A 15,276-nucleotide genomic window follows, 5' to 3' on the forward strand; every position below is an offset into this window, starting at 1 on the left:
AACAGACTTGGCTTGCTGCTACTATATGTATGCTTGATGCAAATCTGCCATCCTGCTCTCCTGATGCACTATCTTATCCCAGCAACCAGAAGTGCTACCCGGTATCCAGTCCATGAGCGCTGATTTTGTCCGGCTGTCCTGTGTTATACCAGATCCGTGTGGTGATCCAGAGCGCTGACTGTCCAAAATCCAAATTAAAAGTGGACTCCGTATCAGTGGGAACCATAGAACCATAGCATAACTTGCCTTGTCCTATCCCAATCTCTAACCCATCCTATCCTTACCTTACATTAATGACTTGTAACATTGTCAGAATACTAATTGCAACCCTGTCATTGATTTATTTTGCTAAACGCCATTTTTATTTTGTCTTGTAAATCCTAAGCGATCAATCCTATATCGAGTGATCAGACTGGTTCCGCCAGGGCGGGCGCTGGGGAACTAGGGTTGAACTCATGAATCAAACCTGGAGCTTACTGTGTCCCTCTTTGGTATTCTAACCTGAATGCTGTAGTATAGAGTAAAACTGTTCTTGCCCAAACTGAGCTTTTCTGTTTTCACTACACGATTTTTCTAAAAACGCCTCTCATTCTATATTGCATATCTCCCTCAATTTAATAGCTAGAATCTTCATTTCACTTCCTGATTGTACCTAAGATCTATAGCTAAACCCCAACCCAAAATCCTCCAAATCAGTGAATTTTACCCGTTTTTATCAAAAAACGTTTGGTTAATTTCAGACGGGAATTGCAAAGTTTTACATGTGTTATTTTTATTTATTATCAATTGTTTTAGAACTTCCATTCATTTTCAAATTGTATGCTTTTGCTCAATCTATTGCTTATGATTGCTTGTAACTTTCCAGTGTTGCTCCTGTAGAGAATTGTACTGATTTAGGGATTTTTGCACACATTCATTGTTTTATTCAGCCATTTCCGAGTGTCATTTTAAAATTGAAGGGTTTCAAAGCTGTTTTTCTCTCTTGTTTGGGAAGGGAAGGTTGGATTCGAATTTTGTTTCTTATTCGTCATTCCTGATTACCTTTTGCTTCCTGATATCTATTTAGAATTGATTATTTGTTGCTTGAGGAATATTGCAGGGAGAAATCCTAACGAGTGCCATCTTTCTAAAAATTCAAAATTGTCTCTATTCCCTGGTGTTTTCTATCCGTGTTGCTAAAGGGTTAATTTAAGTGCATTGCCTACATTCCTATTGTTCTTGCCACCCCAGTGGTGATTGCTGCCCCATGTATTAAAAAGTGTAGGATTTTCTTGAATTTTAAATAAATCGTGCCTTTACCAACCAGCCTGGTTCATTGTGACCCGGAGTATTTGAAAAAGGGGTGTGATATGAGTGGTGTATCTCTCAAATATTGAATATATATATGACCAGGGTGTATCGCCTGATTGAAATACTTGACAGACCTCAGGAGTCAAGCTGCTAAATTCAGCTTCTGAGGGCATTGGTGCAGCGTTGACCCCTGATGCTGGGTCAGCAGGTTGTCCGTGCAGGGTAGTTTGACGGGAGGACAAAGGGACATCATTTGTAGGTGTGAGAACCAGGTCTGGTGTGCCGACATTGGAGCGATCAGGATTAGTGTAACTTGTTCCTGTTGTAGCTTGTCGACTATTTTGTTGAAAAAGGGTATAGGGGAAAAGTGTATGCAAATTTCCATGACCAGTTCATCAGAAGTGGATCCTTTCTGGTGAAAGCTGGACACGTAATCTTGACATTGAGCGTTTTCTTAGGTCGTGAAAAAAAGTCAATTTCTGGTAACCCAAAGGTTTGATTAGGCGCTGACTAGCAAGTCTGTTTAAATTCCATTTGTGCTCAGAGAATAGCATTGTACTCCTGCTTAGGATGTCGTCCAGAGAAATGAGTTCCCCTGGAGCATGATGAGCCACTAGGAACATGTGACGTAGTGCCCACCGCCAGATGTTCTGGGCTAGTTTGGACAGCCCTGGAGAATGTGTCCCCACCTCCCCGCCACCCCCCGTTTGTTTATATAAAACATGGATGTGGTGCTGTCTGTGAAGACTAAACTGATTTGTGAGCTAGCTGAGTCTTGAAGGTTTTTAGTGCTTTGAGAACTGTAGAAGTTGATGGGTTTCCTAGTTAGTGCTTGTGTCCACAGGGCGTGAGTGGTATGGTGAAGGAACTGAGCACCTCACCCAGTCATAGACATGTCTGTTGTGAGTCGCTTTGATCGTCGGTTTGGAGAGGTTGTCCCTTTAGCAGATTGTCTGTTCCACCACTGTAGACTGAACCAGAGGTTGCAAAATTAGCACAAGATCGTCCCACAACCCGCTTGCTGTGGCCATTGTTTCGCTAGCCACTCTTGCATTGTACGCATGCGCAGCCTGACATGACGCACTAGATAGATGCAGGAAGCCATCATTCCCAACAAGTACACTAGCTTTCACCTGACGAACAGCAATGTTCCGAGGTGTGTGAAACGGCAAGTTTGGGATCCTCTCCTCAAAGGGGTAGAATAGCCAGACGTCTGTTTTGATTAGTAACCCCTGAAATTGCTTTACTTGGCTGGGCACTAGACTTTACTTCTCGTTTATGGAGAAGCCCAATTCGAACAGCAGATTGTTTGCTGCATGTTTTGAAGGCTCCTGTGGGGAGAACCCCCAGTAATTAGCCAGTATATGTAAGGTTACACTGGAATAGACTGTCTACCCAAGTGTGCAGCCACCACTGTTAGGACCTTTGTGAATACCTTGGGGGCTGATGCAATGCCGAATGGTAGCACTTTTGAATTGGTAGTGCTCGTCTCCCAATTTGAATCTGAGGTCTTTGTTGTGCGCTGCCAACATTGAAATATGAAAGTATGCATCTTTCATGTCCAATGTCGCCCTGTAATGCCCCCCATCTTCAATAGTGGGATGACTTCCTGCAACGTTGTCATCCTCAATGTCTGAGGTTCGACATACGTGTTTGCAGGGTGCAGGTCCAGCACTGGCCACATTGTTCGATCTTTCTTTAGAACATGAAGGGCGCCAGCTCAATGGTTCCTTTTTGTAACAGAATTTGGATCTCCTACTTGAAGATGTCGTGGTGTGCGGCGGACATCCGTCCTTCCCGAGGTGGATGGTAGCGGGGTGTCTTGAGAAACACAGCAGAGTATCCTTTGGGCACTGCATCCAAGACCCAGCGGTCTGACGTTATTCGCTCCTATACTGCTGGGTGAAGTGTCATGTGATCCCCCCCCCCCCCAACCCCCTCCGGACTGGGGACGCATGGCAGAGAAAGTGGCTCAGCACGTCATTTGGCGGCAGGAACTGCTGGCCCTCTAGAGGCTGCAGCCCTGCCTTGTCCTTCTGTGGCGAAACCCACACTGCAGGTATTGGTAGGACATCTGAACTATAGGAGGGAGGCACCAGACGTGCTCGCTCCGGCGTGGCATGGTTTTCCTGAGCCTTGCGCCCGAAAGCTTTGGCGTGTGTGAAACACTCCCCTAGGGACGAAGGGCTTATTAGAAATTTGACCAAGGGTCTTGATGGTCTCATGCTCCGTTTCTGCCGTCTCCAGCTTCCCATGAACAGCTTTGCCAAAAAAGGAGACCCTCCACAATGGGCATATTAATCGGGGTGGTCTGTGTCTCTGGCTTAAATCCAGAGTCCCTAAGCCAGGAATGCATTTTAAGAAGGGTTCCCCTTGCAATGACTATTTGAGGTGTCTGCAGAGTGCAAGAAATTCTTCGGGATGTTTTGGGAGACTTGTTTTCCCTCTGTGGCAATCTTAAGATGGGCTTGTGCCAGTTCTGGAACAGAGTCCAAATTTCAGGAGACCTCATCCCACTGGATATTGCTGTAGCTGGCAAGCAAAGTGGTGGTGTTTGCTGTCCTGTTAAGGTACACAGCGGAAGTTGCGATACGTTTACCCAGAGTGTTGAGAATGGGACACAAGCTCTTTCACGTAGTGGTCACCACCAGAGAGTCTGGCTTAACGTGGCACCTTATGTAGCGGGGGATCTGAAGGAGGGGGCCTGAAGGATGTTTCTATCCATAGGTTGACTGCCCTAGTAAGGCAGTGGGTACATAGTAATGGAGACCGTCTTTTCAATGGACTCCAGAAGAGGTTTGGTTGGCTAGCAGGTTTGTTCTCTGTGAGAATATCCTGAACGAAGTCAGTCTCTGCGGGTTGGATTCGTCCGTTTAAGCCAAAGTTGTGAACAGCTTTCCTCAGCAGCTCATTGTAGAAAGGCTAGTCTGCAATGTGAGAAGAGCGACTGCCCTCGACCACCAAAAGGTCAAGCGGGTCGACAAAAAGGAGGTTTGGGTCATACTGGTCCTGTAAATATGTATCATCACCATCCAGATCGGGGTCATCTTGATCACCTACCCAGATGCCCTGGTCCGCTTGTATAGACTGAATGTCTCCATAAAGAGAACCTTGTGATGGCTCGCCGGGTGGCAGGACTGGGGTAAAAAGAAGGTGCCACTGGCAATGTAGGAGGTGCATGTGGCTGCTTAATAGGCTTTGAAGGAGTGGGCAGGTTGCTCAAAGTCCACCAAGAATGATAATTTCCCCCCATGGTGTCCTCAGACTGACTGGGTCCAGGGTGTAGCAGACAGAATGAATGTTGGTGCCACAGGGGTAATGTTTGGCGCAGGAGTTGTTTCTGCTGGACGAAGGGCCCTGGGTGTGTCTTTGGGGCTCCCCATAGGGCACTTCTTGTTTAGGGTGGAAGCTAGAAGTGAGAATTCTTCTTCATATTCTCCAGTGGTCTGAGAGGCTCGTTTACTGTTAGCAGAAGACTCCTTATTGTGCTTTTCTCAGTGTAAGTGTGATTTGAGCATTTTTGACGCTGTTTCGGCATCCCCGCCTCAGCCGTCGATGCGTGGCCCTCTGTCGACAGAGTTGTCGAGGGACGGCTTGGGGGGGGGGTCGGGGGGGGGTGTGTGTGTGTGTGGGGGGGTACACCAGCGTTGACAGAGGCCTTCCTCATAGCAGCAGGATGGGACTATCGAGGCTGGGGACAGGCGTGTGGGAACAGGACAGTTCTGCAGTAGTGTCTAAGAGCTCCAAATCGGAATCTCGGCTACCTCGGCCTTCGTGGTTCGACTCAAATATCCCGGCGGCAGTCTGACCTCACCAACATGGTGTATGCTGCCACCCTTTGGTTTAGCGCTCCTTTGGGGTTTTAGGCCTAAAGAGCTTGCACACAGCACAACAAGATTCCGGATGGCAAAGTGGCAGGCAGTGGTTACAAACGGTCTACTGTAGGGGAGGCATGGTATCAAGTATGACACTGACAATGGATACAATTTGTAAAACCTTTATTGAAAAATGTTGGGGCTGGAGAAACTCCTACTTTGCCCTATAACCAAAATGGGAGTATTCTCGGCCATCAAACAAACAAAACCCTCCTAGTGGAGTCGGTCAAATCAAAATGGTGTATGCTAATAAAACCTAATGTCTGGCCTATCTTGTGCACAAAAAGTGTAAAAGGAGAAATGTATGCAAATGAAAAATCATTGTTCAAAAATGTCAGTGTAACGACACGGTTGTCAGCAGCAGTCAAAACGAATATAAGATGTAAGGAAAAGACTAGGGGTCGTAAGATGACCATGCACTATCAAATAGCGCACTGTTATCTTATGACCCCTAGTCTTTCCTTACAGTCTTAGAATTATGGCTGACTATTTACTCAGAGAACAAGATCGGGCTGCTCTCTATGCACCACGTGGAAGTACAGCCAATTGCTTTCGTAATGGGGATTGGACCCCTCCAATATTGATAAGGACTGACAACTTGTTCAGCATTTGTGCTATAGCTTAATTCTTCTGTGAATCCACATATAGGGTGGCGCTTCATTTTCTCCAGCCAATTAATCCTCTACCAGCTCTGCATTAGCAACATTACATTGCACGCCTTGATAACGACCGTGAAGGTCAAAACACGTGTCGGCTGTTTGTCAAGACTCATTTTGATTTCACGATAAAGACTCATATGGTTTCAAGAATTCAAGACCAAGAATCTTTCTTTCCGTTACCAACATTACTAATTCATGTTCAACTAGATCACTTAGGATCAGCGCATCTGATTCACCTTCAATCCCATTACTAACATCCCCAGAATGGATCTTGCTTTCTCAAGCTCCCTCTGTTTTAACGGAATGGCGCGTTCGGAAGGCTTTATCCAGCTCTGTCACCCTCTCCTCTAACCTGGCTTGTTGCAATTGCCCCCTTCTTTTTTGTACCACAGCACAGTTAATTAGTACATCTTGTATCACAGGCTTCATTGCATGCCAGATTATTGCTACAAAGCACCCCATTGCAATGTTTTCCCTAAAGTAACAGGTGAGTGCTTCCGCCACTTCAGTTCCAATTGCTATGTCTTGTAGCATGGAGTCTTCCAATACCTTTGGAAGACAGGGGGTGGGAGGTGGTGGGGGAGAGGGACTGGGAGACCTTGCACGCTTATGTTAGCCACTACCGGGGCGTGATCTGACAATTATCTAGGATGAATTTGAATCCCTCCTACGCAGGGGAAGAGCGCACTGGACATCAAGATCAGGTCTTTTCTAGAGTGTCCCTTGTGAACGTGTGAGTAGAATGTGTAGTCCGGTACACCTTTGTTAGCTAGCCTCCAGATATCTACCACTCCCGTTTCCCTCAGGAATTCAGCCATCCACATTGCCTGGGAAAATTCATCCCTCGTGGGGGGCAGCGTTTTATCGTTATGTGGGTCTGGGACTAGGTTAAATTCTTCTCCCATCATTAGGTGTTCTTCTGTAAACGTGCTTATAATTGGGAGAACCTTGCAGAGGAAACGGTCCTGTGCAATGCTTGGGCAGTATATGGAAGCCACAGTTAGTGGTTGCTCCATCAGGAGTCCCTTTACCATTATATATCTCCCCCTTGGGTCTCGTTTCACCTATATCTGTGTGAAAGGAAACTCTGCTAAATAAAAGTGCTAAATCTCTCTTTTTCTCGCCTGCTGTGGCAAAGTAACTCCCAGAGTATCGGCGGAAGTGAACCCGCTCCTCATCCGCCTCCAGTAGGTGAGTTTCCTGCAGGCAGACTGTCTGCAGAGAGTTTCGCTAGTCTGCACCCAACCGTTTTTCTTTTTTCTGGGGAAGTTGAGTCTCTATGTGATCATACGCAATTCGTCAAGTACATGTGCCACGTTTGCTCACCGTTTTACTGATTAGCTGCTCCTCCAATGTGTGTACATGCCCCAGGGTGCGTCCCGGGTTACCCAGACGATTAGTCGATTGCCTTCGTGTATGAATCCATTGCTCTGACTTCCCTTTTGTCCATCCCCTCGAAACAGTCTCTCCCCAACATTCTCCCTATCCCTGCCTAAAAAACGGGTTGTTGAGCACAGTCCTTAACCTTTGGGGCAACCGGCTGAAGCCTGCATACCGACATTACTAGTGACCAACTGGGCTTCCTATGAGCGTAGAGAACGCATTGTACTTCCAGCTAGGTTAGTTTGTGTTTCTGTAGGCGTTATTCGTAGTCGTCTCCATTCCTATTCGCACCCTTCGTTCTAAGGTGTGACAGCAGAGTTAGGTTGGGGTGGTGCAGTTCCTGCACAGCGAGCAGCTGCCGTTTTGCGGCTGGGGGGAGTTTAGGATTCATGGAGAGATCAGCCATAAGACTTTGGCATTGATTGCGATTGTTGCTTGGGGGAGATCCTTCACCCACTCTTTGCCTTTCCTGCTTTTTTGGGTTTGGGCCTTTGATAAAGAGTCTGTGGTCCAACCGGGTGCAGGGGTTTGCGGCATACATTCTTTCAGATTCATAGTGTGCTGTACTCATCGCTTTCATTTTCCCCATCGGGGGTCAGAAGCCCTTCCGCCTCTTTCATGTTCGAATTTGCCATGTTTTACCCTCCAAGGTGAAGGTTAATGCGGTCTGCAACCCATATCGATACACCACTTTCTCATCACGCAGCCACTCTTAGTGGTTTCAGGGCTTTCCTCTTCAAAAGCGTGGTTGTTGACAGGTCCTGATACAGCGTTATTGATGCATCCCTAAATTGGATGCGTGCAGACCAACTTGCTTCTTACACAATCTCCTCATTGACCCTGTAGAAGTGCACTTGTGCCAGTACATCCGGAGGCATGGAGAGCCCTTGTCTTGGCCTGGTTCTATGAACTCTGTAGAGTTTGAGCAGGGCACTATTGGGTAGGGTTAGTATAAAACTAAACGGGTCAAACGTAAAGTCACCCAATTCCGCATCCGGGATTGAGTTTGGAATGCCTCGCAGGTGGATGTTTTCGCAACAGGAGTCTTCCTGCTTGACTTCCAGGGATTCGAATCTCGCTTCCAGTGCTGAGATCCTGTCTGCTCCGTCCCAGATTTCAAAGGTGTGGTCGCATAGTGTGGTTTCTCCACAGTTCTGCTTTCCATTTCATCAATGTGCTTGTCCAGAGCTGTGATCTTCCGCATAACTTCCTCTGTGCACTTCTGATATTCTCTAGTCATAGCCGTTAGTAGGTCCTGGAGATCAGCCTTCGTTACTGCTTGCATGGGTGGCGAGTCATTGGATTCTGGGTCGCTTCTTTGGGTCTGCGCGTCAGCTTTCTTCCCCTTTTGCTTTTTCCATGTTGGGAGTTGCTAGCAGAGTGGAAATGTCTGCTTGCTTTGCTGCTTTAGTTCTTTTTTCCATTTTCCCACCCCCGGGTGCCGCAGGCTGGGTCCTCTGGTTAGGGTCTGAAACTCGTTAGTGAGGCGCATGAGTGGGTTCTCCAGCGGACCGTACCAGTGTAGAGCTTTGGGCGATGCTTCATTGCTGCTCTTGGTTGAGTTTATCTTGCAGATTCCAGCGTGGGAGCTGCACTCTGCTTACCCGCCTTAACAGTACTGGCCCGTTCCTCTTCCTTTGCTGTTTCTTGGGATGTGCACCTTCCAGGAGGGGGTGTGATATTTTATTTATTTATATAGCACACAAACAGCCCAGGGGCACTGAGGCCCTATTACTATTAGCCCCCGTGGTGAATATGCGTGCAGTGCTTTTCTTCAATCCCCGCTGACTGAGTTGCAGTCAGCTGATGTTATATCCGATGTGCCTTATGCTCACTTCATTCTGCAACCCTGTTCTCCAGGTGCCGTCAGTGTACTTCAGAGGGGCTTGCTTGTTCAGTTGTGGGCACTAAGCCCGATTCAGTGGCTCCCTGGCGTGGTTAGGGGGATGCAGGTCCAGCAGAGGGGAGTACGCCCCCAGACCACCATTACGCCAAGCTCTCAGTTCCTTAATTGGGGGAGGAGTGGGGGACAGATTCCATGTGCGACTTTCTTCGGGGGTACCACTGCCTTCAGAGGGTGTAGCAGAGGCTGTGTCCATGCATCAGGGTTCCTCAGGGTTAACACTTCGGATCTTTAACTGCCTTCAGAGTTGCGCAGCAGCTTTGATCGGTGGGGCCCCAGGTGGAATCAGAGGCCCCCAAGCAATCGGGCCAACCCTGCTCACAAGCTCTCCCGTTGCTCGGCTCCGTTGCAGCCCTTCGGTGTGAGACACCGGGCTGGAGGGGTAAAGCCACATTTGCCGGTGTGAAAGTTGCCAGGGGGAGCCTCCGCGGACGCTTCCAGATGCCGAGGCTCTGCGCCTCCCGTGTTGCTTCAGTGTCGACTGGTGGGAGAGCCCGGGACCAGCGGATGCAAATGGGGATCTTGTGCAGCACACCCAGTCATATCTGGCTGCCTTAGGCAACCCGTTGCTGGTTGCTCCTATTCCAGGACCCTGGAGCAACGGGTCCCGGCTGCCATTTTGAGAGCTGCATCAGTTCACCTTCGTGGGGTAGCTATAGCTAACACTCGGTAACGCTTGCTCTACAATGTGCAAGCTTTCACATCGCTCAGTTTTGCCGAAAATCGTGTGCGATTTCTTCACTTTTCCTGTCAGTTGCTGGGCTCGGGCCAGGAGCTCTCACATCACTTTGCTGCTTGCCTCGAAGCCTCGCCCTGTGTTTTCTTTTTAAACACAAAGTACTACAAGAACCAAGAGGCCTTAGGAGAGGCCGGCGTGAAATGACAAAGTGGTCCTACGAGGGTCGAGCAAAACCCCTTGTACACGCGAAGGTCTGACACATAGAAGAAAATGGAGTGAACTATGAAATTGGCAAATGTGAACCAGACGGAGGGATGCCTGCGAATTGGGGTTAAATTGGGGTTAACATATATACCTGTGAACATTGTGGCGACAAGTGCGAAGCATGAGGGATGTCCACAATGCAGTTGTTTAAAAAGACAGTGCAACTTTTGAATGTTATGTTTTGAGTGAAAGGCCATAGTGAACCCGACTTGCAAGAAGGATCAGAGCCCGGCTGAGGGGGGTGGGGGGGGATACAAGGGGCGAAGAGCAATCGCCCAACGTGAAATATTACCAAAGGAACCTTCGTCTATTGTTTATGGGCAAGAGACTTTGCAGAAGAGAGACTTGGCCCCAGAAGATCCTGACAGCGTTGAAAGTAATTGTAACCACGTGCCAGCTTGGCCCAGGAGTATGCTGGGCTCAGGAGTTCCGCTTTGTCCCGTGCTTAAAACTTGGGGAAGGGAGACTTGATGCTGGAAATGCATTGGAGGGACAGGGTCTCCATGTCCTTGTCCTATACTCCATTATGTGTGTTCTGTGTTTTCAGCACAGGAGTCCAAGTGGGACTCCTGGCAGTGCAGCTCTTCCTCTTTTTGGTTGTGGTGAACAGAGACCCTTGGGATACCCTTATGGCACCCATGGGTTGGGGTTGGGGTAGAACCTGTACCTCTAGTGTATGTTTTTGGGCACTTGTGTGTGGCTCTCAGAGCAGGGTATGGGCTGGTGGTAGCTCCATGCTGAATTTGACAGGTGCTCCGAGTATCCTCCATTTTAGGATAATCAGGCCCTTCCATAGAAATCAATGGATTCCCGATTGAAGGCAAGATAGCCCCTGTGGACTCTTGTTTTCTTTTACCGGTTACCCTGTTTTCCCAAAGTGCTGGGAAACCCTGCCACTGTCCCTTCTCCTGTCTGGCTGTTGGGTGGAAGAACCAAAGAACCATATATGGTATTGTGGGGAAGTCCAGGCCAGACTGCCTGGAGCCTTCCCAGTGACTGTATGTTGTGGGTACCCCCTTGGGGTGGGACCTGGGTGAATGGAGTGTGTGACCAGGATGCATTCCATGTTATGGGTGTCTGGTATCTGAGACAGCCATGCCTGAAACATCAATGTGTGTGGTGTGCTGAAAGGCTGGGTGCTTGCCCCAATCCACCTTCCTTGTTATGGGTATCTAGGTGGAAGCGAATGGCCTGAATGCTCTGTGAGCCTGATTGGCTGCCTGCCCGGATGAATGCCCTTCTGGCTGATTGAGCTTAGCTCAGAAGTGTAAATGAGGGACAGATGTGTATATGTGGGGACATCTCACTTACCCATTTGTTCAGAAGCTGAAGTTGAAACTTGAAGCTGCTTATCCTTGAAGCCCAGCCGGAAGAAGAATTGCTGCTGCTTTCCTTGACGAAATCTGAAAGCTGTCAAGTCTGTCGAGGACTGATCCGAGAGGACCTGGCTAGGAGATCTCGCCCCGAGCTACGAGGAAACATTGTGCAGAAGCTGATCTTCATCGAAGTACCCTGCAATCCAGTCCCGAAAGGCTGTTGACCGGAGACAGGGTCCACCGAGAAATCTTTAACTAAAGCACCTGGACATCGAGGCCATCGAAGTCCATTGCCGCCGACCAGGGTTTGGATGATTTCCGAAACTGTAGGAAGCCAGTCAAGTCTCATTGCCTAGAAGCGGGGACAGCGCCACACTGTGCTGCTAGACAACCGGAGCCGCAGCGCTCTACCTTTTTGCCTAAAAACATTGAAAGAAGGGCTCCCTTGCCACCATGGTTTGATTTGTATGCCATTAGAACTGTCAGCAGTTGGTACATTTTAAAGCAGTCAATATTTAAGTGTGATACCACATAGACATTGTATATATTTGCTATATTACAAGTACAAAGTGCGTTATTAATTGTGTATATATTTTGAACCTTATTTTTATATAAGGAACTGTGTTGGCACATAACAGTGTGTGGGCATGCCTTTGTGGGGGGCTTAGGGACTATACTCTACTTAAGAACCAGCCTGCATCATCTCCTGAAAGCTAAGGCCTGGGTTGCTCATCCATGGATACCCTATAGAGAACCTTGGCTGGGGTGCTCTGTGCTTCTACTCTGCCATATAGAGGGCAGGAGTACAGATACCACCTCTCCAGTCTTTAGAGACCCCAGCCATAACATCCCGACTTATTTGGTTAACACTTCTTTCTTTTCTGGTGAACATTATCCAACACTATTTTGTAACTTAGTGGTAATGATTGGCAATAGTTTTTATTTTAGTATATCCCTTTTTATTGGACAAGAGGCCACTAGGACTAACTTATTATTTGATGGTAGTAGCTTGGGTTTAGCTTAGGCATTTCTCTCACCCATTTATACAGTTTCATAAACACTGTTGAACTGTCCATCTACTGTTGCCACCATGAGTTCCTTACAAAACGCACATATAAGCAGGACAACGGCGTAAATTAAAAGCCTATTCAAATTCACAATATAAAACTCGGCATACAAGTCCCAGAATGCAAAGAAAACATCATGACTGGATAAGCACTTATGAAATTGGACTTGATCATGTTGGTAAATATGCAGTGAAGCATATCAGCCCTAAGAGCATACAGTTGACACATTGTAAAAAGGATACCACTGCTTAGCATAAACAATTGTAATCCAGCAGAACTGCACTACAAAAGTAACATGTTCCAAATAAGGCAAATCTAGTCACATCAGGGCGATTTCCATCAAGGGAGCACATTCTACAACTCGGTCCATTTTAGAAGGTTCTCATTCATCGCACATTCCATTTCGCTGTATTTGTGTCTTGCTACGGATCTACTTTTCAAAAAGCATGTAGAAAGTACATCAAGTTGCTTGTTCCTTGTACTCTTGAAAGTAAATGTTACTACCGGATTTCCTGGTTGCTTATCAGAAAATTGTGCAGTTTAGGTGGAAGCGTTACCTGAGCAGGTATTTGTTCCTATTTTGAGTTTGTTAGAAATACCAGTTGAAAAGTGGCCAAGAACAGTAATAGGTATGCAATCAGGAGCTCTGACTTTAAGAGGCAATGCCCTCATGTTAGTAAACAATCGAGTAGAACAGTGGTTGTCAAACTATGTTGAGCCCTCGATTAGTAAAAATTCTGTTAGTGGGCCCCGTCCAAATAAAAAGAATTAAAGGCTGGTCAATAACCGTCCTTCCTTTATGAAGAAGCTTGCGCTCCACCCGGGATATTCCCCATACCCATAAACTAAAATGCAAATTTGTCTCTGGAGCAATTGAGAAGCATACACACAAAGTTGGCATAACCGCCTCTTGCTTGCCTCCTCGAATCCACCAATGTCACTTTTCACACTTTAATTGCAAAGGTTGAGAACTGCTGCTTCCAACCGACTTCTATATTCAGATTGATTGTCGTCGGGATCAGGTAGTCATTATAAAATTATAACCTATGCATAGCCTGAAGTGTTACTTAACAAGTTGTGAATCAAATTGAAAGTATGACTTTATAAACTATTTTATTGTGCCGCCCTATTTTACAGACAAATTATAACTGTCAGAGTTTCCCAATTTTCTCCTTTTTATTTGTGATTTTTGCAAAAATATATTACGTTATAAAAGCATTTGGTTTCCCCACTCAGATGCATTATCAATTGACTAGTTATATTTTAAGATGAAGATCTTTTGAGAGATCAGCTCAATTACCAAAATTCAACCATGTAATCCATTTACAAGCCGTTTACCTTTTTATAATCCTTCCCATGCTTTGTGGCAGTCTTCTTTAACACCGGTCGAAGGGAGGGGTTGGGACTAGGTTGAATGCAGGCTAAAGACATTTCATCTTGAAAAGTTCCCAAGGACGTCAGGGACTGCTGTTTTTCAGGGGTCAGATGTTTAGTAAATGCAACCTTTGTTTCCATTGCAAATGCTTGTTTCCAAAATGAAGGTGATTGATTTTCACGTCCTACAAATGTAAAACAGACAAGGATCAGAAAGCAATGCTGAAAAGAAAGCCCCCAAAAGGTTCACAATAAAAAGTGCCACCACAAACTATGTCAAAGATGAAGCACAATAAACTGGTTTGTTGGACCATAAATACTAGAAATTCTCATATGACACTTGGACTGCATGAACAACAGGGGCTGATAATGTCTCACGGCAGAGGTTCAATAAACAGTTTTTATGAATTCACTTGTGGACTGCATGTGCCCTAATAAGGCGTGGGATAACGGAGCAGCCAACAATTGTAAATCGCTTACTATGAACCTTCACAGCCAAATCACTACCAGCAGTCCTCCTTTGGTAATGCCAAGTCAACACCTAGGACAGGCAGTCCAGAATGCCAACAATCTATAACACAGCTTATTTTGCTAAAACTACTCCTTTCATTTCATTAACAAACATTACAAGTAACTCCTATGTGGACTCTTCTACTGGTAGTTTAGTCTCTTAGCACCGTCCACTAGTCTGACGCAGAAAAGAAAACATTATCATGGGCGCCCCACTCAACCAATCAACGACTATTCGTGTTTCGGCTGGTACACCTATCAGAGTTCATGGTTAGGCGGGAGGCAATTGCTTCGTGCATCGCAGCATTAGCCCAGTAACTGCCATATTGAATGCAATAGGAATGCAAGAGGGACTAGTGGCTGGGTTCCCCAGATGCGCAGTGCAAACGGCACGAGTCATTGCTTACGTAACACCAATGGAAACGCCGGGACTTGGTATCATGCCACGAGTATGAAATGCGATGCGACGAGTAGGGTTGTACATTGCAATTCCTCTTAGTTATGTCTGGGAGAACCTGTTCTCCCACCCTGTGGTCCTTTTTGTCTCACCCAGTGTAGTCTTGTTGTCTGCCTTTGTGCTCTAGCACCTTGAAGCATCTTCTATGTGCTAGATAGAATGACAAGTAAATATCACAGACCAAAGGAAGATAGTAAAATACTGCTTTAATCTCAATGAAAGAAAGCAGCAGGATATACAGCTATCAAAGCAGATACTCAATAGTCACACATTAGTTTGCTTATGCAGAGTTTATATACTTTCACATAGTCCTTTATGATGTCATCCTACGTGACATTTGCAAAACCTATTGACGGGAGGGATTGGATTAGGGGAACATATATACTTCTAGAATTATATAAGGGTTAATATTTCATTGGATGCCCCTTGTCTGCAGGACACACCCAGAGCTACTTTTACGTACGTCACATACTGGTTATAGCAGAAAATAGGGCAGCGC

The 15,276-nt window shown here is 46.5% G+C and overlaps 1 protein-coding gene across 2 annotated transcripts in view; it reads right to left on the reverse strand.

Moving 5' to 3' along the window:
• The window catches only part of CDCA2 (cell division cycle associated 2), a 1,069,442-nt gene that overhangs the window by 489,088 nt on the left and 565,078 nt on the right, over nt 1-15,276 (reverse strand). For both annotated transcript variants that reach the window (XM_069617593.1, XM_069617592.1), the window contains exon 8: nt 13,775-13,995. In XM_069617593.1, coding sequence (XP_069473694.1) covers nt 13,775-13,995 — 221 coding nt within the window. The remainder of the gene's footprint in view (nt 1-13,774; nt 13,996-15,276) is intronic.

This window comes from Ambystoma mexicanum, chromosome 10, assembly GCF_040938575.1.
Source record: "Ambystoma mexicanum isolate Mex_15411 chromosome 10, UKY_AmexF1_1, whole genome shotgun sequence".
NCBI lineage: Eukaryota > Metazoa > Chordata > Amphibia > Caudata > Ambystomatidae > Ambystoma > Ambystoma mexicanum.